Raw genomic sequence first — 25,185 nt, forward strand, 5'->3', positions numbered from 1 at the left:
TCTTCAAAGTTGAGTCTTTTTACTTCAAAACTGAGTCCCGGTATACCTACCAAGCCCCGGTATTTCAAATTGAGTCTTGGTGTTTTCGATCGAGTCTCGTTGTTTTCTAGTCGAGTCCCAGTGCTTTTAGTCGAGTCCTGGTGTCTTTAACCGAGTTGTGGTGTTTTGGTTTGAGCCCGAAATTTTTCCAAGTTTTCAAATTTTTAGGAGATGAGTCGTTTAATTTTTAAAGTGAATTTTTATCGAGTCATCTTTCCCAGTCCGGGTCCTTCCAAGTTCCGGGGATTAAGTATTATTAAAACTGAGCTTTTCATTCGTGGAAAATAAAATGAAAAAAAATAAAAAAAGAAAACAAAAAGGAAAATGCTAGGTTTCTCAAAGTATCACACGGAAGCATATCCCAAGCCCCTCTGCACATCAAGAAGAAAATCAAATTGTTAAAGGACGAATAAAATTTTATACTTACTGCTACTTAGGTTTCCGCTGTGAATGACAGGTGTCCCCGTTATCCACGGGTTTCTGGTTGACTATTTTATTTATTTTAATTATATTATATGAGTATATAAGCAGGTCGTTACAGCATCAGTATCTCCATCTCTTATACTGGAAGGTCCTGCTCTATCACCCCCAACATTTGTACCACTACTCCCTAGATCAATCCTGAAAAGATAGAGAACACATTTTAAGGACCCTATTTCTCAAGAAAATCTAATTTATTTCATTCAACTAAAATCTCATATTCACTATTGACTATCCCCCCCTAATCTTAATTCAAAATTAAATCCCGCAACTTAGACACATGACCTGACAATAGTTTACTATGGCTTTCTTGAAATCGTCATCCCAGGAAAGACACTGAAACCACCACGAAAATCCTGCCCCCATACTACAGAACAAAACCTCAAATCCTTCTCTATACTCTGGTATTGCTTTTGTTGCACTCTAAAGTCTATAGAACCTAGCAACCTACGCTCTAATACCAAACTGTAACGACTTGATTTTCTTGTTTTTTTTTACATTAATGTAAAATTTCTACTGCTCTGATACCTTTTAATATAAAACAAACCAACATCACAGACCAGATAGGACCCGTGGAATCTAAGACGTAATAAACCACCTAAACAGCAGAAAGTAGAATACATACAACCATGCCAATATATATACAATACCAAAGTGTCAAAATATTTTCCAAAATATATATACACAACCATTCCAAAAACACCCTCGACTGAACCTAGGGACTACTCAAATTGACTTCCCAAAAATACCCACCCTACAGATAGGGCAGTACAGAAGTCACCTCTATCTGCGAGCCTGATCTGCTCGCCTAATTGGATCACCTGAAAAATATTAAATCACTGGGATGAGACAACGCTCAATAAGATGAAATATGTTATTACTAGTGTGTGACAGGTGAGTTTACATATTTGTAAAATCAGATATATAAATACCATAAATAACTGAGTCTGAGAAAACATGTGTAAATATTACAGTATAGCTCAAACTTATGTTGCTTTATATAAACTGATTTTTCTGGATTTTCTAAACATGATACTTCTAATATCTGTAGGTATATCTATGGTTTCTGTAAACTTAAATATATATATATATATATATATATAATAACTGAGAAAATCTCCATAAATGGATAACTGAAAGTCATGATTTAACCCCTCATGACAGGGTTGTGTGGCTCGAAGGCGAGACCTATCCTGGCTAGCCGACCAGGGTAAGTCAACTGAACTCTAAAAGTCAGATCAGCCTCCTCAACCCTTCTCTGAAAGGGAGTATGTCCACAACGTAGGCACAATCAACTTCTGAATACCACATACTATCTGAGTAATGTGGTTGCACTCTGAACTGAATATAGTTACGGTACTGTGCTTTGCTAACTGAATCTGGTCCATCAGGGTCTGATACTATATACATATGTAACTGATATATCTATATTACTGTTTTACCATGATTTTATAATAACTAAAACATTGTAAAACTAATATGCTAATCTTAATAATTGGTTGAACATTTAATCTGTGTATATCTGATTATCTGACTGAAATCATGGTATTTTGAATATGCTGTAAATATATGTTTCTATACATATACTGTAAATCCTGGTATCATGGAAAATAGATAAATCATGGTATTCTAAATATTCTGTAAAATTTCTATCTATATATATATACTGAAAATCATCTTTTTATAAAACATATATTTATCCCATGATATTTTCTACTCAATACACTGCAACACTTGGTATTTGTAAACTGTATAAATACTGTACTAATTTGCTATAAACTCATGCCACACAATTTAAATAAAAAAATTCACTTGTTCAAAAATTTGTATTTTCTGCTATACATATATATTATAATTTGAATAATAATAATCTGATAAAACATATAATTTCTACTAACTATCATACTAAAATTCCTAATATAACATATTTCTCTTACCTAACTATCTGAGCACTAACTATTATTTGCAATCCCACGTGTGCGTCATTCATAATTTCAGCATCCTGAGATAACGCGCGTACATTTTCCAAATCAAACAACTGAATTAACCTAAATAATTATCATATTCATGCTCCCCAAATTCACACATGCACAAATCCTAAACTATAATCCTTATATCATTTTACGTGGTTTCCTGAAATACCACCCACTGGGGTCCTCAATCCTTGTACACAGGGTCCCAAAACACCCTATTCCTGAAAATATAATATCTTCATTTTACTTCACAAAACCCAAGTATTTTTCGCATATAATATAGAATCTGACTTCAAATGAACTGGGTAATACCGAAAATGCTCAAATAATCCACTCACCCTAGTTTTGGGATAGTTCCCAAGTTGGCCTAACAACGGATTACTCCAACAGATTTGAAGAGAATCTTTCCATAAGTGATGTGGAGGCTTTGGATTGTCAATCCGGTGAAGAATGGGACCGAAATCGAGGAGAGAAGGTGAAGGGGACGAAAACCTAGAGAGAGAAAGAGCCACATGCAAATTTCCTATGCTGAAATTTCAATTTTAGCATACTTATACACCTGCTTTCGTCGACGAGACACGTCAATTTGTCGACGTGCGAGGTCAAGAAGGGAGTTCGTCGATGAACTCATAACTTTCGTCGATGAATTTCAGGCCCTAAAATAACCCTCACGGTAACTCCTCGTCAACAAGACATGTGTCCTCGTTGGCGATCCCAATAAGCCACTTCATTGATGAACGTTTCGCGTTCGTCGACGAGGACCTGCTGTGACCCTCTTACAATTTCCCTTTTCCCCTCTTTTATTATTTAAATACCATAATTCTTCGGGTCTCTACATTAGATACCTTCTATGCCTCCAATTTGCTTCATCCATGCCTTCCTATTGAACATCATACAGGGCCTTCACCATCCCTCGTTGCACAAGCAAATATTTCACCCTTCTCTGCCATAAATTGAAGTTTCCGGTTCCATCAAATTTGACAACATCAAATTTCGCAAATAAAGTACCCGAAGCCATAGCAACAATTGCTCTGATACCACTTTGTTGTATATAGAATCGTAATTGCACAACGGAATATCAATGCACTAATCAATGGAAACCAAATACAGAACACACCCATGCAGTATATATGAAAGCAAATAAAATCAACACAAGGAATTACGTGGTTCGTCAATGCCTACATCCATGTGAGCAATCGGCAAAGTACTTTTACTATCTTGGTGTCAAAAGATACTTTATAATGATCTTCTTACTTCTCTTACAGTGCAAATATACCTAGAATAATGTATATATAAAGTTCCCCAGAGGTTTCCCTCCAAACCCTAACCAACTTAACGTCCATTGTTCAAAATTCAAAAATCTGTGCTGGGTTCCTAAGCCAAACTGTCGACTATAATGTAAATTATCTGAATTCTAGTGTCAACCCATCGACGGTCTAGCCAAATCGTCGATGATTTTTCTATTGCTTCTCAGCACTTGTGATTTTCTACTATGTCTTCCTCTTTGTACATGTATTCCATCAAACATATAAGCCATATACCACAACAATTCTTTTTCTTTCCTTTGTTTTCCTTCTTCTCCTACTTGTCTTATTTTTATTTATATATTTTTATTCTCCTTTTCTGTAGGTCATAGCTTATGATGCGTTGATGGTTTAGCATGAAGTTCTTGGGATTCAGTGATGGATCAAATGGAGATTGTAATTTAAGAGTTGGATATGATCATGACATTTTGTTTTATTTTATTTTTTGGTTTATGATTGCACTGGAAAAATATGTTTGACTTGAGACTTGTCGAACTATTATCCTTTTTTGAAAGTAGTGTGTTTCAAGATAATTCTATAAGTTTCTTGAATTTTAAAATGATTGGTTACTATTTGATTACAATCTATTTCAATGAAAATTATTTGCTTATGGATGTTTATTTCAAAGAGACGGTGACAATTACGTTGATAGTAATTTCAAGATATAAATGTTATGTTGTGGTGAGAAAAAAACATATATAATAAGGTATTTAATAGGTGGTTAAGTTTTATCATTTGCTTATGGATGTTTATTTCAAATAGCAGGTGAAAATTATGATAATACTAATTTCAAGGTATAAATGTTATGTTGTGGTGAGAAAAAAAGCATATATATTGGGTATTTAGTAGGTGGTTAAGTTTTAGCTGCAATTGTAATTGTTACTAAAACGTATTGTAGTGATATCTAGTGGCGATTGAAATTGGCGACAAAGGGTTTATATGTAGTCTTGTAAGACCCCTTTAGCGACAAATATAATTACTGCTATTAGTGGTCACTAGCATCCATATTTGTTGTGGCAATTAAAATGACCTTTATCGGCAACAATTGTAATTACTGCTAGAACTTTTGCTGGTGCTAACTCTAGCGGCAATTGTGCAATCACCCGTAAAGGAAATAATGGCCAATATAATTGCCGCTAAATGGTAAAATAATCGCAACCGAAAAATGAATTATGTGATAGCAATAATGGACTGTCTATGATTTATTATTTTCTTAATACTACATGTTCTTAAATAATTATATTGAAGAAAGATTCATACGCTAACCTTTGGGACAATGAATTGAAATTTTTTGTTGGTAACTTCCTTATTGGAAAAGAAAATTAAGAAGATAGTCCGCCATAAATCATTTCCCGATCACTAAGGGTTTAGATGGAAATGAAAAGAAAGTAAAAAATTCGAATCTAATGGTTAGTATTATAATTTTACTTGGTTTTCTCGAAAACAAAATGTTTTCCTAAAGGTCCACAAATAAGTTAAAGATTTATTTTCTCAAATCCTTAAAACAAAACAAAAGTTAACTCCAAAAAGAGCAAGTCTTTTTTCTTATCTAATAAAGAGAGAAAAAAAAAAGAACAAAATACTAAACATGTGAATTTTCTATTTTTTTTTTGTTTTGCAAATAGTTATAAAAATTTTAGCTTATTTTTAAATTTTTCAAGAGTTGCATCTATAAAATAAAAAAATTATTTAAATGTGTAAAATATTTTTCTATTTTTATTTCTATATGTAGAAATTATTGCAAAATAGATAACTGTTTTTCACCTTTCCAAGAATTATATTAGGTGATATTTATGATCATGAATTTTGGGTTTAAATTTAGATTTGTATGAATTTAGAAGAAACTTTATGCATAATTCACACAAAATAAAGTATAAAATCCGAATTCAATGCTCTTATACACAATGCAGTGTTTGAAATTAAAAAGTAATAAAAAAAAATAATTTCCAACTTTTTATATAAACTTGAAAAATTTAAAAATAACGTGTCATTTTTGTAATTATTTAAAAAATTATGAATCTAAAATAAAACTATTTTTATGATAAAATAGTATCAAAATTATTTATTTTTATTTATTTATTTCCTATAAATATTGTAAAAATATGAATTAAATTTTTTAATAAATTTTTGAAAAATTAAAATGGAAAATAAAAGATACTTCCCACAATTAAAGTGATCCTTTATTTTTTTTAATCAAATACTAGTTATTAATATAAATACTTAATTTAAAATACTTTTCATAATAAATAATTTTTGTTGGACAATCCAAACGGACTTAGCCCCATTAGAGCCAGGGGCTCCAGTGAAAAGTATTGTAACATTCCGGGGTAAAACTAGGAATAAATTATTCTCATTCCCCACCATTACTTCCTCCAACTTTTCGTTTTCTTTATTCCCACGCTGGGCTGCAACACGAAAATTCATGACAGAGTCATTTTAGGGTTCATAAGGCCGTTTTGCTACTCTCTGCCACTCTGAGACCTTGAAAGCACGATAATTTTGACTCTCGGACCTGGGTTTTGTCATTCTTTCCTCTATAATTGAAATCTCTGATGCTACTCCTCGATTTTGATATGGTAGAATTTTTTTCTGCCTGTCTAGATATTTTGTTTGATGTAAATTTGGGGTACTTGCTTCAAGATTACTTGTTTTCCTTAAATTACTGTCTTGGTGTTGCGTTTGGTGCATTTTGAATTGTTGGGTTTTCTCTCACGATTTTTGGTTGTCAGAAAACGGGTTTCAGTTTTTTTTGCTGATTTTGATTTGCCTTTGTGGTTGAATGGATGACTTCTAACTGTGCTTGCTTCACGTGGTTAATGAGCTGTTATATACGGGTTGGAGAAAGTGCGAAGGTTTGGGAGACAATGGGATAAGAGCTAGGGTTCTTGCTTGTTTCTATTTTTTATTCTCTTTTGTTTTTTTACCCTTTTTTGTACTGTGATACTGAATGTGTATTTTCAGTTTCAAGGGTGATAATTACTTGATTGACGGGGCATTAGATTTTATGTGTTAGTCGAAAAAAGCTTTGAAACGAAGTTGATTGTATCTGGTAGTAAAATCATTTTAGTTATCTGATTATGAATTGTGTTCCTTGCTCTTTGATAGAAAATTTAGGTTTTGCAATTGAAATTGCTGATTTTATTTTATTTTTCTAATTTTTTACCATTTCACAGGGACTCCATGGAAGCTTGAACTGAAGATTGCATCCATGCAAATTGGATTTAGGCAGGGAATCCTTATTTCTGGAAGTTGTTTATCAGTTCAAGCTGTGTTCTGAGTAGCTGAGATGTTTGGTCAAGGCAATTATGGTTCTCAGTTTGGACAGGGTCCTCAAACACCTGTGCCCCCTTTCCAGCATCACCTTCCAGCTCCTCCACTGCCACCTCCACCACCGCCGCCGCAGCCTCCATTCCAACAAGGCCTTCCAGCAGCTCCATCCCCTCCTGCAATTCAGCAAGCTCCTACAGCTGTTCCTTCGGTAGTTCAGCGGGGCCCTCCTTTGTATCACCATAGTCCTCTCCCCCATCCGCCTGCAGTTCAGCAAGGTCCACCCCCTCAAATTCCACCATCTGGACTGGTCAATGCAGGTCCAACTTACTTACATCCATCCCAATATTCTTCACATATAGGAACCACGAATGTGCATCAGATGCCTCCCCCTTCACTTGCTCATCCTACTGGTCCTCCTGTTGCTGGCTCTTCTCACCCGGAAATGTTACAGGGCCCACCGCCTCCTAGAGTGCTACCTCCCCCTCCTTCACAAGGACTAACCTTCCACAGAATGCCAGGTTATCCGCCGCCGGCTGGTGTTATGCCGGGCATTCAACATATGCCCCCACCTGCACCTCCCCCACCCACTTCTAGTTTTTTCTCTCCAGCTCCATTTGGATCTATTGTACATCCAACGCATCGAGATTCTCATATACCTTCTGTGGCTCCCCCACCACCGCCACTGCTACCTCCACCTCTCCCTCCACCTCCACCACCACCCTCTTCTCCGCCACCACTTCCGCCTTCTCCACCACCCTCAACCTCTCCCCCAGTTTCCTCAAGAACAACAACTTCAACTTCTGTTCTTTCTGCTTCTGAGTTCCCTGATTCTGGTCCTAGTTCCAACAAATTTTGTGTCTCCGAGGTGGTGGTTTCCAAGTCTATGGCTGATGACCATCTGAACTGTGGTGGTGGACCTAGCCATGTGGGGGGTACTGCAGTGGAAGATGGTCTATCATCCAGGAACAGTATGGTATTGGACCTTCCTCCACCTCCTCCAAAGCCAGCGGAGGGACAAATTGTTCAAAAGATGGAAGTTTTATGTGAGTTTATAGCCAAGCATGGTCCTGGTTTTGAAGATATGGCTTGTGAAAAGGAGTCTGGGAATCCAGAGTTTAAATTTTTGTTTGGTGGTGAGCCAGGAAGTGAAGCTGCAATTGCACATGAATATTTTTTGTGGATGAAAAGGAAATGCAATTTGGAATGCAAATGTCCTGAAGGGCAGGATCATAGTAATTCACTTTCAATTCCTTATTATGAGTTTTCAATGCAAGCCAGTAGGATGATGGATGCAGGTGTATCCCATTCGCCAGCTGATTCTGACATGGACATGGAAGGTCAGTGCAACTTTGAACTTGGATTGCATTTATCTGCGGTTAATCTTGATGCCTGCGACCTGCCTCAAATCTATGCATGTGTGTGCGTGTGTGTGCATGTGTGTGCACATGTCTCTGCATGACATTTCTTGTTTCTTGTTATAATTTCTATTAAATTGATCGACTTGGAGACAGTGGATTCATCTACACTGGTAGATCATTATTAAGGCAAAATATGTTTTATGCTTGGGGATTTCTTGTTTTAATATACTAATTATGTCTCATCTGCTGTAAGTACATCTTGCTCTCTTGTAAATCCGATTCACATTTTGATTTTGTTTTTCAGCAAATGATTGTGTACATTGAGAAGAAAGAAACTGAGAATGATTTCCGGGTTGCTACCTCATCTGGATCTCTTCTCAGTTCACACTTGCCAAGCATCTGGATGCTAAAATTAGTAGGTCTTTCTGTTGAGCCTCCACACACTGCACATGCCCCCACCAAAAAAAAGAGAGCATAAAAAATGAGAGAAGGTTCCTTATTTTATGCAGGCAGAATTGAAATAAGGTTGAGAATGTGTAAAAGTAAAACTTTGATCGAGGCAAGTTGATTGTGACGATTGAATTAGAGACGGGATGGAACCATCCTGATGAGGTGTTGGTTAACATTGTCAACTTCTAGAATTTTTGTGCTCGTTACTTTATTGTTGTTAGTTTTTTATTTTTTTGGTTTTATTGTTCATCTGTTTTGATAAGGCGCCTTTTAGAAACTTATCCAATTTTTATTGAAACTGGCCTAATATCTCTTTGCCAGAACTATCACCAAAAGCAGGACTGATTCTGGATTTGAGATTTTCTGAGCCAAATTGTCAAAGTGACTAGGCTGTGATTTGCAATCCAATCTGTTTATATTAAGCATTTTATCTCTACAATGATTTTTAATTTACTTTTTTTTTTCTTTCACATTTATATATTTTTTATGACTTACAATTATCCAGAAGACTTGCAGGAAAATGCACCCTAAAGTTGTGTTCGCATGACTTGAAATGAGTGCCTTTTTGTCTTAACTTAAAATGTGCTTTTGATTGTTAAGTAATGTTTGACATTTGACAATGGGAAAAATGAAGTGTTTAAAGCGTAAGTGGTTCTATTCCACTTCTCTAAAAATAGTGCTTCTACCCAAGTGCGAAACACTGTTTTTTTTTTTTGGCTCTAAAAGTAAATGGCTAAAATGACCACAATTGACACACTCACTTCTTTTATTTTTATTTTTATTTTTATTTATTTATTTATTATTATTATTTTTCCTGGTTCCATTTTCCAAGGGCAACAGTAGGGTTTTTTTTATTGGATGATGGGGCATGCCTATAAATTGTCGGCTGCTTTATTCCTCTTATACAAGGTAATTGGCAAGGCTTCAAATTTTACAGCATTTTCCTTTTCACTTAAGACTGGGTTGGATGGGGGCAGAGGCTGTTTGAAACATCTTTTTTTTTTTTTTGCATTCTAGTACCTTTCGAAACAAGTGCTATACGTCTATAAACATCAGTTTTCTATGGGAATTCTAATCCTTCGGAAAACCAAAATCCAATAAGGGTCTGCTTTGAACTTCTACCCAAACACAGGGGTGGGCCAAAAATGTGGGCTGTGCTGTTAAAACAAACAGGCTCTAAAAGTGTATTGTGGTCCCTTAACAGGACAAAAAATTGCTTTAATATTTTTTCGTTAACCCTACCATAAAAGCTCGTACATTTAGCTGTTGTGCTATTTTTCCCTTACCAAGTGGCCTGAAGATGGTTTAGAGCTTTATCTTCGAGATTTAATATATGCATTAATAAACTATGATACCGTGTAATGCCTTCTTTCTTTGTATTTTACTTGCTTAGGGTGGAGAAACAATTGTTGTTAATGCCGTAGCGTGTCTGCTTCTGGGTCTGCTTCTGGCCCTAAAAAAGTGTTCCTTTCCTCAAGAGTTATCAACTTAGGCCTTAAGGTCATATTTGGTTGTCAAGTTTCAAAACATTCGTTTGTCTCTAGTTGATCGTGGTGTTTTGATAGTGGTCTAATGAAAATGGTTGTAGGTTTGATCAAATAAAATTGTTTGAAGTTTAAAATCTGTTTTCTTTTTTGTTTTATCCTATGTCCTAGTCTACTTATACATTGAAATGCTAAATATTTTGCACTTTTTGTTTTTCTGTGGCTGATTTTGTAGATGACATCATCCATCCTGACAAAAACCAGGGGGTTTATGACTCATTCGAGGATCAAAATCATGAATCTGTTTTTATCCATGACAATAATGATGTAAAAGAGCCATTGCATGCATATCAGACTCCAGCAGAATGCCGTCCAACCAAGGATGTGTTATGTGGTAAAGTATCATACTCTGGTTCTGGAGGATTGGAAGAACATGGCAAAGGTTTAACTTTCTTTTTTCTCTTTCTTCCCAAATAAGTTGAGGATTGCCGCCACTCCGATTGCGTTTCCTGTTTTCTTTTTATATATTTGCATGCGAAAGTTTTTGCTGATAAAAAGAAAAAACATTTGCATAAGAGTTTATTTTATTTTTATATTTTGTTGCATTAAGCTTTAATGTGTTTAAAATGAAATTTTGTTTGTTGCCTGTGTTTTGGTAGCACTGATTATTGATATGCTAATGAAGTAGGACACTTGTAAATGTATAAAGTAAATGATTTGCAAATGTTTTTTCTCACTTTATATGCATATACATACAGAATATATACATAATATGTGTGTGTATATATATATATATATAATTAAGCATTTGAGATCTGTGAAGCATCTAATCCTTGTTTAAAAAATATTTTAATTCTCACATTTCTAGATGAGGAAGAGAATAAACAATTAAAATGAGATGGTCCTTTTGTTCTTTTGTTTTGTTTGTTTGATTGTTTGTTTTTTTCATTCTTGATTTTTTATTTGTCATTTGAAGTTGGCAGGAGGTGGATGTTTGAATCATGGCATTGAAGTGGAAATTTTTTGTTGTTGTGATGGTTGGATGCTTAATTATTCTGTGAAGGCTATTTTGGAAGCCTTTTAACCTAGAGTATTGAATTAGATATTAATCTTGTGTCAGATATTTTTAAGAGACATTTTTAATTTGCTTGTTGTGCAGGTTGAATAATTAGCTGGATTTATATCTAACTTGATTATTTGTCTATTGCAATATGTGACACACTAAAATTGCTGTATTTCATCTTAGTAGTATCTGGACAGGATATGAATGATATGGTTTGATGACTGGTATGCATTAAGTTGCACTTAAGGGGATGCCGGCCTAAGTACAAAAAAATGTTTGGGCATATGGAAAAGGATCAAAAATCAAAATATTCATTCAGGTTAAAAGGCCTGGATACAGAATTCTGGCATCCCCCTTTAAAAAAAATTGCATTAGCAAGCTTTTCAGCTTTTGAGCTGGCAGCTGTGTCCCTTTGAAAGCCCTGCTATTCCTTTGTCTTGAAGTGCAACATACAAGGCTGAGGGAAGTGAAATGCCACACTTAACTTTTTTACACCTGGGATATCCTCTACAGGACCACTGCCCAACTGTTTAATTCTCAATCCCAATTTCCTAAAAACTAATACATAAGGACCTATTTATGGGTGTACATGCCTGAAAGATATGTTAACTAATATAAGAAACCTAAATAAACTAAAATTGCTAGGAAACCTAAGGTTGCGTTTGGTATCATTTCTGTTTCTGGTTTCCTGTTTGTGTTTTTTTTCGGATGCCAAAATGAAGCTCAAAAACATGTTTGGTTTTATTTGCCCTGGAGGCCACCAAAAGAAGTCGTTTCCCTTGTTTCTGTAAAAACCAAAAACCACAAAAAGTGGTTTTCAGTTCATTGCGCAATGGGGGGAGGCCGTGATTAATTAAAAACATGCGCAAGGGTCCTGGGTTCAATTCTCACCCCGTGCATTTTTGTGCCTTTTTTACCTTATTTATTTCCATCAAGGGCTTCCAAGAACCCCTTCGTTCACAGCAGGCATCCACTCCCTTGGTTTTATTTTCATCTAGGGCTTCTAAAAGCCCTTTGTTTGCGGCAGCTGCAACAGCCTGCAGCAGCTCTCTTAATCAGGCCAAACACCAGGAGCTTCCCCTTCGTTCACAATAGCCACAACAGCCCGCAGCGGCAATTAATGGAACTTTCTGCTAGTTCATGTGGATTTTAATTTGGATTTCATCTTTGTTTTATTAAAATTAGATTTACTAGATTATTCCAATTAGTGTAAATTAGATTTATATTAGGTTATTTCAACTAATATAAAATGTAGATCTAAATTAGATCTGCATTGTCTCCAGCCAGTTAGTATATTACATTTGTTTTGATCCATCAAAATTTATTGTTTATTGCAATTAATGGAACATTCTGCTGGTTCATATGGATTTTAATGTGGATTTAATTTTTTTGTTTTGTTAAAATTAGATCTACTAGATCATTCCGATTAATGTAAATGAGATTGAAAAATTGAAAATAAACAACTAAATAGGTTTTTGTTTTTCATTTTCAGTTTAAGAAAAAAACTGAAAACAAGCTACCAAACGGGTTTTCAGTTTTAGTGATAGAACCAAACAGGTTGACAGTTTTTAGTTTTTGTTTATGGTTTTTGTTTTTAAAATTTTTGACAGTGATACCCAATGGCACCTAAATAAACTAACATACTTGTTCTTTAAATAATAATGCCCTAAAATCTTACTTCCGAAATTATAATATCCTAGAATCACGGGGATGTGACCCTAATAAAAAAATATCCTAAATAAAACAAATGAAAATACTATAAATTTTTAGGAAAATAAAAATAACTCTTGCTTGTGCAATGCATCATCCTCCCCCTGCTAGAAAGAATTCAACCTCAAATTTTAAAAATCTGACGGATGAAGAGTAACGACTGCTAGTAAGTTTGATGGAGACGAAGGCAATTTTCCATCTTCAAAATGACACACGAGTATGTGAAGAAAAAGTTATGGAGGTGTAGCTGGAAAGCGTACTTGGAATGCTGAATTCAACCGGTGAGGCTAGGGCTCCCAATGTTGTGGTTCTTTAATGTCAAAATTAGCTTCTGCAACTACTTCAACAGGTTAGGGCTCAGGCTCCCAATACAATGATTCTACAATTTCAATAGCTGCTTTCTGGAAGAAAGGCTTGTCTTCTAATTCACAATAGTTAGGAACAATGATCGATATAATAAAACTAAGCATAGAATCAAGCTTGCTCATCCTTGAATCGAATTTTTCCAAGGCCAAGTTAAAGTCCATGCCTGTTTTTTCCAGTTCTGTCCTTTTTCTTAAAAAAAGACGCTGACCTCCCCAAGGTTTGGCAAAAATACATGGACCACTCTTGAGGTTTCAAAAATTCCACAGAGTTGCTTGTATTTTTGCCCAATATAAGGGGAGGTATGCGCCTATTTGACAAATTTTAGGAGAGTTCCATGGATTTTTCGGAACTTCCATTTATATATGGCAAAAATAGCAGGGGTACAAGTGTCCCACTAATCAAATGTTTGTGGAGGTCTGTGGGTTTTTTAAACCTCTGGCCTCCCTACCATTCCAAATATGGTTAATGATTCTTGTATTGATCTCCTTTGTTTTTGTTTCTTGAGTATACTCCACATTTGTCCTCCATTTCTTCAAAGCCCTTTGATCATCTTTCTTTTTTTGTTCATTAAAACCTAACATTCATGGGTAAAAGTTGTACTTCATGATGGTCTAATCCTATGAAGTAAACCTCTCTTCTTCTCCATGGTTTTAAATTTCAAAGCAAATTGTCAAAATTTCTGTTCTTCACAGTCCTCAAAATAAAATATTGGCAGTCAATTTCTGCCAAAATTTGCGTGAATAATTTCAGAATTTTTTTTTTTGAAGGATTGACGACAGACCAAATTTTCTTTGAAAATGAAATCTGAATCCAAAATTAAAATTTCTATCAATAAATCTTCTACTTTTATTGAAATGAAAAATGTTACAAGAGTATGAATGATAGTTTTTAGCCTTTCAAATTTATGCAAAATTGATATTAGATATTTGCTACAATGTTTATTTGATTACTTTACCTTTTATGTAGAAAATAGTTGTATTTGCTTAATAATTAATATTTAACTGATTTTTGAATTTCATTTATATTGATTAAATATGTTTAATGTGACTACTCGTCGTTGGTTTATTTTATTTACTATATTTTAGTTCTAAATCTTGCATTATTCTGTCCATTAACAGCTTTTGAAGATCTATTAAAAAATTGCATGCTTTACTACTGAATTCCATTATTTTTCAAATTGAAATTGAAACTGAAATCGAAATTGACATTGCCATTTTGGCTTGAAATTGAGCCAAAGTTGAAGTTTCATGTTTTACCATTGTCTTATATACTAAAATGAAATATAAACTTTTAGCATCCACTCAATCAATTTGACGATTCAATCTAGTGATGTACTGATGTGCAGTAAATTAATCTGGAACTAAAATGATAGAATCTGGGATCAAATTTTGGGATTTAAAATCGAGGTGTGGAAACAGCCTCTTGCAAAAATGCAATGTAAGGCTGTGTACTATAGATCCATCGTGGTACTAGTCCACCCCTTCCCCGGACCCCGCCTATCTGGGAGCTCTGTGCACCGGGCTGCCCTTTTATCTTTATGTATTTTCTGCATGACGCTGGAATTTCACCTATTTGGTTCTGCTAATTATCTACCTGTAAGTTGGTAGTTGCTTTTGCCTATGGTGCTACAAATTCCAGGTGGACTCTGCCACTCAGAACTGGAATATTTTTGTGGAATTTCTAAGACCAAAATTCCAAAGATAGGAATATAGGAGGTGCGGTATGGCCAGAAGCGGTGATTTAAAAGGTGAAGGTAAAACATGAGGTGTTTTAACCCTCATGAAGTGAGGTGTAACTGTGTAAGCATCAAGGCATTAAGGTGTTAGCCATTGGTAATTTTATTTGTTTACAAATAAATATTATTCATATATTTTGAAAGAAATGAAAAAGAGGAAACTACTAAAAAAAATTTGAAAAAAAAAAAATTCAAAAATGATTTGTTTTATGGTCATTCTAAGCATATAAATCTAAAATTGTTCGAAGTAAACTGAGATGGTCATAACATTACAAAGTTTAAATTGATTATGATTCAAGATGCTACTACCAATTGTTTTGCAAAGGTTTAGGTTCTAGAATTTTAGAGATTCATTTAGATTAGAGCATTCAGTAGTCCTTTCCTACATACACATGATTCAATTTTATATCTTAGTTTAGACCAATTTGGACTTAAAATGTGTAGGCCTCAACCAGAAAAGTGCAAGCGCCACATATTGTATGCAAAATGCATAAGCCGCAATCTGATTTGCACTTGCCTTTCGGAAGTGGTATTTGGACAATTTCTCAAGGCATTTTCGGCACTCCTTGTTTTGAGGGAAACCCTTGTGCATTTAAAAATCATGGGGTGGAAGAATAAGGGAAGAGTTTTTTTCCCCACTTTTTTTTGTTTTGTTTTGTTTTGTTTTGTTTTTTTTTTTTGTTTTTGGTGGGGGGAGGAGCATTTTCTCCATTCAATTCAAATACCAACCTCTTTAACAGTAATGCAACATTCTAATACGTAGGAAAGTATAACCAAATCCCTAGGACACACTTATTTACAAATTTCCACATAATACAACTCTAACTATTTATCTTTAGCAAACACATTCAGGCTTATGCCTCAACAAACCCTTGAACGATTTTTTTTGGAATCAACCTCCAAGTAGGGTCATATTGATCCATCCAATAGCTGGTTTCCGTTCTACATCAATGAGGTTTTTTGAACTTATATATATGTATGCGCGCGCGCACACACACACAATATTAGATGCTTAAAAGCAATCGAGCCTAATGACATATTTTACATGCATTTTGGATCTAAGCTAAGCATGAAGAAGGTATGAGGCATCAGATGCACATGCACCCGGAGTTTTGCTCTTGTTGAGGACTGAGATAATGTGATTTATTGTTTAAAACTTTAAATTTGCACCTCAAATCCAGGATGTCTTAGACATTATGCTTCAAATTTGACTGATGGAATTCCTTGATTATTGAAGGCAGGAATCATCAATGAATTTTTTTTTGGAATTTGAATACTCAATCATGGACGTGTGTTGGAATGTCATTGAAATTCTTCAATTTTAATGATATCTGGTAGATGGTGCTTTTGCTACCTGCATAAAAGATTAGTGAATAAATGTAAGAATCCAAAGCAAAACAGCGACCTTCTTGAGATTAGGATGCGTACAATTATTGAAATTTTGTTTTTAAAAGTTTGTATCATTTGTTGCCAGTTTAGATGCAAATAGAAGTTTCTGGCTAGCTAATTGTTATATCTGTACATGATTTATTATAATGTCTTTCCTGTATTTCACTTTCCCGTTGCCTTCGCAGTTTATAATCAATTTATAATTTAAACCATGCTTGAAAATTTCTTGGAATATATTCCTAGGTCTATATTATATTGCACCTGGAAGAATTTTTAACATATATGACATGAGACCACTCAAAGAGTTCATTTTTCCTTTTTATGTTAGCGGGTTGTAAAAGTTTTATGTTTTTTAGTGGTTTAATGGTGTGTTGTAATTATTGTAGTAATTTGGCCTTTTATTGATCTTGCATCAATGTATTATTGTGTAGTTGGATGCACTGAGATCCCATTCCCGAATGTTTTTAGCACTGTTTGTTTATTATTGTGTTCATATCCATCTTGTTGGAATGACATGTAGTTTTGTTGCATTGTCAAAATGCTCCATTTATTTTTTTCCCTTCATCGTTCAACAGAGCCAGAAAATTTTACGGATCAGGATTACATGACCACTGGAATGTCATTTTCCAGTGTAGATGGTGTAGTTGTGAATTCCGTTCAAGCTGCTGAATGCCCCTTAGACAGCTACGTCGGGAAATCTGCTACTCCTATCCTTGATGATTTAAGTCCATCTAATGGTGCAACTGCTGCTGCAGGTGTCAAGTCTGAAACATTTAACAGTCCACCTATCAAAGGAGGCAGCCCATTTAGACTTTTACAGGATTATGCTTCTGATGACAGTTCAGACAATGACGATGGCCCTTGTCTTGAAGACGTAAGCTCTCAAATAGTTTCACCGTCAGTAGCTACAAATGGTGCTGCAAGTTTACAGAAAGATTTGGGGTGTAAAATTGAAACAGGTTCTGGATCCAAGAGTTCTACTGGGACTGAAAGGGGGCTTGAGCTGTTCCCTGACTCTGTTGTGGCAACTTCCCATACCATGTCGTTTGAAGCTCTGAAAAATTCTCCAGAATCACAAAGCAATGTTGAGGAAAATGTTATTCCATCTACTGAAAGTGAAAAAGCTAATGAAAATGATAACTGCAAAAATCAAGAACCTGTTGTTGGTGCTTATCATGAGGCTCATCAGAAAAAGGATGCCTTGGGAGGTGATCTTGATGTTGCTGCTGAGAGTCTTAAGTCTGAAGAGGAAGACATTAAGGGCGCCTCAAGTTTGTTGAAAGTTGATGAGTTTGGGAGATTGGTCAAAGAAGGTGCTAATGACAGTGATTCTGATGATTCACGGTATATTAGTAAGCATGGTAAAAGAGGCCGAAGTTGGAGCCGGAGCCGGAGCCGGAGCCGGAGCCGGAGCCGGAGCCGGAGCCGGAGCAGATCTCCTCAAGATAGGAGGAGGAGGAGGAGGAGGAGTCCATGGCGAAGAAAGGATAAGCGAAGTCGATCTCCCAGGTGCGCATTGGACCTTTTCCCCCATGTATGCAGTATGTATTTAGTCAATGACCTTTGCTGGTGATTGAAAATAATAGGCATTTGGCATTAATCTGTCTGTATGCCTCTAATATAGATGCATTTTGTACTTTTCTGTGGTATATAACCTGTGGCAAATTTTGTATTTCTTTGTATTTCCGTTTCAGCTGGTCTCCCAAGAAACGAAGAAGCAGGAGCAGATCACCTGTTTTTCGGGGCGGTGGTGAGTTAGGTAGTGACAAAACAAGATGGAACAAAGGACAGGTTCCAGGCTGTTTTGATTTCTTACGAGGCAGGTGCTACCGTGGTGATTCATGTCGGTTTCTGCACCAGCATGATTTTGACAGGAATGATGGATTGAGGCGATTTAGAAGCAAAGAGCAGCATCTGGAAGTCCCTTCTGGTTCAAAGAATTCTGGTTTCCATAGAGATTCTAACAAAGGATCTTTCCAAGAGCATGATGAAGTTAAGAGCGAAGAGATGCAATGCCTTAAAGAAATGCCTGGTAGTAGCTGGGTTTCACCAAAAGATGGGATTGTTGATGATAAAAGAGAGGAGTCATTTGATTTAGATCAAAATGGTCGATTATTAGGTGCTGATGTTGGTAAATCTGACAATTCTAGAGAGGCTGCTGCCGAAGTGCCGGGAACAGAAGAATTTCAGGATGAGCCTGAGAAATCTGTTGGTCACCTCCCTCGTATGGAGGAGAATCACCAGGAACCAATGGACATCCTGCAGTCACTTGTAGTTGAGGGCTCGCAATGTGTAACTGATGCTGATACCATGAAATCTCCTGGTGATACTGCTCAACACATAATTTCTTCTGTTAACAGTACTGCAGCTCATCAAGCTCAAGCCAATCTCTCTGCTCAGTTGCTTCAGAATGCTGATAATCAACCACAGCAAATGGAGGTTTCTTCTATTTCAGATTTTTTACCCAATCAAACATCAAGAGGTTTCCCAAATCAGTTTCCAACCAGTGAACCTTTTCCGAGTAAGATCTCTTTAACTCATCCTTGCATTGAGACAAGTTCTTTCAACCAAACATTTTCACGTGAAATTTTTTACCTCAATCTTTGATTCTGAAGGACTCATGCTTCCGGTTTTTCTGCTGTAGGTTTTTCATATCGTCATTCCCAACAGCTCCCTCCTCCCCCGCCTCTCCCTCCCCCACCTCCTCTCCCTCCCCAGCTTTCACAAAGTGTTGCTGCCTCACATGGGCCTCAGCCAGCAAGACATTATAGCATGATGCCATCGACTGTGAGCTTCCCATTTCCATCTGTTCCTGGGAAAAATCTTCATTCATCTTGGACTTCCCTGCCGCCGCCGCCGCCACCACCACTACCGCTGCCACAACGACCACCATATGCTAATGATCTAACTGTAAATGCAGCAGCTGCCATGCCTGTTGCTCCTTTACAGTTTCAGCAGAATCACCTACCTCCAAGGAATGAATTTGTTTCCCAGAATTTTGGGAGGCCTTATTCAACTGAACTGCCCATTCACTCTCAGGTTGCTGAGCTGGCTCATCGAGCATATCCCTCAATGCAGGAGCCTCATCGACTTCCTTTGCATGTGGAGGATGTCAATGCAAAGCATATACCACATAGTAACCCATTGAGTCTACCATTTGTTGGTCCAAGTCATATGATAGATGATCAATTTTCGCAATATCCTGTACAAGGTTTAATTCCTTCAAGTTCTTTTGCTGGGAGCAGTTTGCAATCTCAAACCGTGCCTTTTTCAAAGGAATCACCTGGAAAGAAAATGCAATCTTTTCCTGGTGAAAATTTGCCTCCAGGTGAACTTTTTAAGTCAGCTGCTGAGCGCCATTCTTATTCGCAGCAGCAACAATCACCTTTTGGTCTGCACCCTGCTGCTGATAGTGTTTCTGTACATGTTGGTGTGGCCTCAAGATATCGATCAGATCTGGAAAAAAATCAGCTATCTCAGATACCTGATTTTGGGGGATCAAGATTTTCTGCTCACTATAATCCTTATGCATCAACTTTTGAGCAGCCATTGGACTCAAAATTCAGTTCTAATGCTTTTAAGCAAGAAAAGGACCCACTTTACAGTAATAAATTCGACAGCCACAATGTTCATCTTGATGGCCGAGGTGTTGGCAGTTTCATATCAAGACAGATGACTTCACCACCAACTTCTGCTAGGGTCAGTGGGCAGGTCCTGCCAAGATCAGGAGGTGATCAGTATGATCCACTTTTTGATAGCATTGAGCCATCTTCAAATGCACTAAGGAAATTTGACCATGCTCAAAAGCGGGAGTCTACGAATGAATCGGATGTCATGTTAAGGTTTAGTGACTCCCATAAGCCATTGGATGTGGAAGAGGACAATGAGCAGGAGGTTGGAGCTGTTGCAGGCACAGTGTCTCCTGAAAATGATGAATATGGTGAGACAGCAGATGCAGAGGTGGGTGCTGTGGAGAATGGAAGCCCAAGCAATCCAATTGATTTGGCTAACACGGCAGCTGGAGAGATTGAGATTGATCAGATTAAGTCTCCAGGGAAGAGCAAGAAAAGCAAGGATTCAAGATCAATGAAGCTTTTTAAAGTTGCCCTTGCGAATTTTGTGAAGGAAGTTCTGAAACCGTCATGGCGACAGGGTAATATGAGCAAGGAAGCATTTAAGACCATTGTCAAGAAGACTGTTGATAAGGTGTCTGGAGCTATGAAGAACCACCAGATACCCAAATCTCAGGCAAAGATAAATCACTACATTGATTCATCACAACGGAAACTTACTAAACTTGTTATGGTAAGATCTTTTTTTCCTTGTCTTTCTGTTTTTGGGTGGGAATGTAGGATTGGAATTTTCGAAGAAAAATCTCATTGATGTTAACATTCTAACTTAGACAACTATATACACAGAAAAAAAAATTGACCTTAATAGTATTCGCATAGTGCACCTTTTTGAAGGAGCTATCATATTCCAAGTGCACTATTAAGAAGACATTTGATGAGTGCACTACCAAGATTGTTTGTACAATCCAATGTTCTGATATAAGAATTTTCTTTGGCAATTTTTAGGAAGGAAAAGTCTAAAATCTTTTTGATTTTATTTATTTATTTGTTTAGATTTTTTACATTTACATCATTGGCGACCCATTACAGTTTATATCCTATTCTACTTGGATCAAAGGAATGCCCAAAGAGGTGGTGCTTATTGAGCTCTTAGGTTATGTTTGGTTTGCGGAATGGAAAACATTAGGCCTTAGGAATGAATTATCTTAGGAATACAACAATCATAATATAAGGGTTTGGAGAGCTTACTAAAGATGTATACATAAAGCAAATGACAATGTAAAATTTTTTACTAATCTATAACATGGAAAAGACAAAGAACAACTATTCCCAAATTATTAATCTCCAGTTTAAATTTAAATTTTTTTATTTTACTTTCTCATCATATTTCTTCATTCCTTTAGAATAGACATTCTATGAATTAAATGTTATCTCCTATATGTAGCTTGCAAAAGAAAATGTGTCGTCAATATAAAGCAAATGACCATGCAAACTTTTATTAATCCATAATATGGGATGGACAAAACTATTCCCAAATTTCTTTATACTCCTATATCATATTCTATGCTCTATGGAATAGTACAAGCTTTTGCTTTAGTAACATTTTTGTAGATCATAATATCTTTATGCGATTTTTATTCCATTCATGTTTCTATTTTGGGAACCAAATCCTCTTGAGCCAAAAATTTTTTAATGCAACTATTTAAATGTCATCGGCTTTCTCCACATGTTCAGCGTGTCATTTTGAATGGGAATATTCTCAGGGTCTGGGTATAAAAGCTTATGTGCCATTCTCACTTATACGGTTATTGTTTTTTCTATGGGAGAATGTAGGTTTTGATCTCATTATTAAAATGTGTAATCAGTTTTTACACAACTATTTAGCACAAAATGTAGATTTCATGCATGGTTTTCACTGGGCGGTGTTAGCACTTTTGATTTAATATTGTATTCTTCCTTTGAAGTGATATCAGTTTCACATGTTCTGCAGGGTTATGTTGATAAGTATGTCAAAGCATAGAAATGGATATTAGGGGTAATTCCAATCTGCATGGTTTATCAGATCTGTATCTAACCACTCTGCCGTTTTTTCTTAATTGGATCCAAGCACTTGACTGTGACTGGGCTGTGGAACTGATGAGTTTTTATTTGCATTCTGCGAAGAATGGATTCAATTGGCATTGGGAGGATTTGTCAGTATTTGCTGTGGTTGTAAAAGTTTGTACCAGCTAATACACAGAAGATATAAGGTCTAGGTGAAGGTGAATGAATATATTGAGAAGGATTTGTAGACTTCCAACCTCAGCAAAGCTCTGAGGTTGCTCCAAAACAAGTATGTAATGCATTTCTTTGATTTGGATGAATGCTTCTCTTTATAGTTTTGCTGCCTAATAATCTCATTTTCTGTAAATTATTCCCCATCTTAAAGTCACTGCTTGCATTGTTGAATTATTATTATTTTTTTCCTGTTTTGAGATAATCAATATGAGGAATATTGGAATGCATGTATATTGTGATGTAAGATAAAAAAAAAAAAAGAAGAAAATAATTCCATTTTCTATAAATTTTTAATTCTGATGATTTCCTCATTTTTACATTATTTTTCCCTTGCCTCTGTTATGCACATTCTATGACATTATCATGCTTATTATGGGAGTATGGGTTGCCAAAATAAATTCTAAAATTTTTTATTTGGGATCAGAGTTTTTATATTTGAAAGGACCTCCTGTAGGATGGTAAGTCTTCCTGTCAATGATGGAGAATGGGGTTAAAGTGGATAAAGTATTAATTTAATTTGTAGAAAATGGGTGGTTTTTAAGTGAGCTGCTCAACTTTTTTACCTTGAAGATGTTGTTTGGTTTGTGAAATCTACTATGCTTCTTGGAATGACATTCAGAAATCTTAGTTCCAGGAAAGAGATGCCCTTTATGAGTATATTTTAGTTTGTGACAGCTCATATGACAGTGGAAGAGTAAACAGGTACTTCAAGGGGAATGTTTTTGTTTAATATTGATTCTTTTTTATATGGCGTGTCGGCAGGTGGGAGGCTAGAAAGGAAATATTTTTTGAAAAATGTTTAAAATACATGAGAAAAGTTGAAAAAGAAGAAAAGAAACTGATGACCCTATTCAGCAGCCCTTTGGAAAAGATGGCTTTCTGATTTTGAGTGTTGTGATTTCTGTACTCCCTCAAGCACAATAACTAACTCCCTCAGGCCAGTGGCACACCCGTTCTATATATGTTCATAGTTTGGATACATGTTTAAACACCATACCGTATTTCCCAGTAGTCCCATTTTCATGTTATCAACTTAGGAGTGTCAACGGCTTTTGGCAGTGACCAACTCAAGGATTAGTCTGGAATGATTTCTACATTACTTTGATGAACCAAGACTGGAGACTGAAGAATGCTAAATTGCATCTAGTATTTGGGTTCTACATCTAATGTGCTCTTCTAATGGGTTCTTATGTTGTTTTCAGTGATCTCTTGAGAAAGGAAGGGCAGCTATAATCTTTTGGGTTGCATCTCTTGTAAAATGTTTATGGTTCTCTTCCAAATTTTCGGATGGATTATTCTTAAAAGCAGTATATTTCATAATCCTTCTCTCTCCTTGTCAATCAATTGGCAAATTGAATATGATTTCAGCATGGTAAATTGATGAGGAAATGTGGAATTAAGAAATGTCTTTAGGGTGCATTTGACGCTCCATGTGTTTAACTATAGCAAGTCACTGATGTATATAGGCGTGCGTGCGCGCACAAAAGGTTTCAAGAATGGCATGGGCGCAAACCTCTATTGCGCGCTTTGCATGCATCGCAATTGGATCCATGCACCTTGCATCCAAAGTCTCTCTAAGCCATAGGTCCCATTCCCACTATTCTCTTTGATCCAAAAGGACTCTTAGGCCCTGTTTTGGTGAATGCAGTTGTCATTTTTCGAGTTTTACGTTTTAATTGCAATGCCTACAATTTGAAATAAAAATGTGGCACTTTGGCTTGGTGGATTATGTATTGCATTGCAAGTGCAAGCTTTGTTACAAAAAAAGATGTAATGGAGGTGAGGTGAAGGAGTGGAAAGTAGCTTTAGGTCATGTTACTAATGTCACTTTCCTTAAGAGTGTATTCGCCCCATATAATAAATGCTGTGCAACAGATTTAAGCGAATATTATGTATGCAATGAATTCATTGCTAATTTATGCTTGTATAAAGGAATATGAATCTTTGAACACTTGAAGAACTTATTTCGAAAAAAAAAAACTTCAGCATTCTCTCACAATTTAAAAAAAAAAAAAAATTTAATTTAAGAAATTTGTTTTAAACCAAACATGGGCGGCTAGAGCAATCTTAAATGGGCTTGTATAAATGAAGGTGCCTCAGGACTCGAACCTTTCCATTAATCATAGATGTATAAAGAAAATTAGAACTACATGTTAGACAAGTCTTTGAACTAACAAAATTATTTTACTTATTTAATAAGATGCACCCAAAATTTTTCGACTTTTGCGCAACTGTGGTCTCGAGCCCATATCCTTTCATGATTCTTCAAATTTAAGGCTTTTAAACTCTTGAAAGTCATCTACTTTACGCTCATATATGTAAACTTGTCAAAGTATCCTTATAAATAAGATACTAGACAAAAGAGTTATAGGCTACTAAGAGCACGTGACTCTTTTTCTTATGGGAACCAAAAGCCTTTCCTTGGGATGATATATACTATTGCATTTGCATTTAATCATATTATGTACTATCTCTCAAACTCAAAGATAAAGTTTTGTGAATTGAGTCGAGATTCCATCATTATTGGCAATTAGACATAGGCTTTTTCCTATAAGATTTTATTATTTTAGTGGATTTGTCAAGTTTTGACTTTATATAATAGGACCAATTGTTATAAACCTATCTTTTATAAATTATCTTAGATATGTGTCTAGACATATCATTGTAACTTTATGAGATATTGTCGAAAGTTGCTTGATTGTCACAATCTAAAGA

General features: G+C 35.8%; 1 protein-coding gene across 6 annotated transcripts; it reads left to right on the forward strand.

The window, feature by feature from the left end:
- Positions 1-6,133: 6,133 nt before the first annotated feature.
- LOC131146682 (uncharacterized) lies at positions 6,134-24,356 on the forward strand. Of its 6 annotated transcripts, none has more exons than XR_009134434.1 (8): positions 6,205-6,372; positions 6,970-8,403; positions 10,594-10,800; positions 17,197-18,130; positions 18,316-19,142; positions 19,266-20,926; positions 22,184-22,525; positions 23,233-24,356. XR_009134434.1 is itself a non-coding variant. In XM_058096428.1 (7 exons), exons 2-7 carry the CDS (start codon positions 7,083-7,085, stop codon positions 22,211-22,213), a joined length of 4,980 nt encoding a protein of 1,659 aa, XP_057952411.1. In that variant the 5' UTR covers positions 6,134-6,372; positions 6,970-7,082; the 3' UTR covers positions 22,214-22,603. The 6 variants fall into 6 exon arrangements, 4 of the variants coding, with proteins under 4 accessions (XP_057952411.1, XP_057952413.1, XP_057952410.1 ...); XR_009134435.1 differs by having other exon boundaries at positions 23,673-24,356; XM_058096428.1 differs by lacking the exon at positions 23,233-24,356 and having other exon boundaries at positions 6,134-6,372; positions 22,184-22,603.
- The last annotated feature ends 829 nt before the right edge of the window (positions 24,357-25,185 follow it).

This window comes from Malania oleifera, chromosome 13, assembly GCF_029873635.1.
Source record: "Malania oleifera isolate guangnan ecotype guangnan chromosome 13, ASM2987363v1, whole genome shotgun sequence".
NCBI lineage: Eukaryota > Viridiplantae > Streptophyta > Magnoliopsida > Santalales > Ximeniaceae > Malania > Malania oleifera.

Bases quoted from the DNA above. Each gene is read 5' to 3' on its own strand.
- LOC131146682 (XM_058096427.1), top strand. From the start codon at position 7,083: ATGTTTGGTCAAGGCAATTATGGTTCTCAGTTTGGACAGGGTCCTCAA. The intron at 8,404-10,593 runs GTCAGTGCAACT...CTGATTTTGTAG, and splicing joins TTCTGACATGGACATGGAAG to ATGACATCATCCATCCTGAC. The intron at 19,143-19,265 runs GTAAGATCTCTT...TTTCTGCTGTAG, and splicing joins AACCAGTGAACCTTTTCCGA to GTTTTTCATATCGTCATTCC.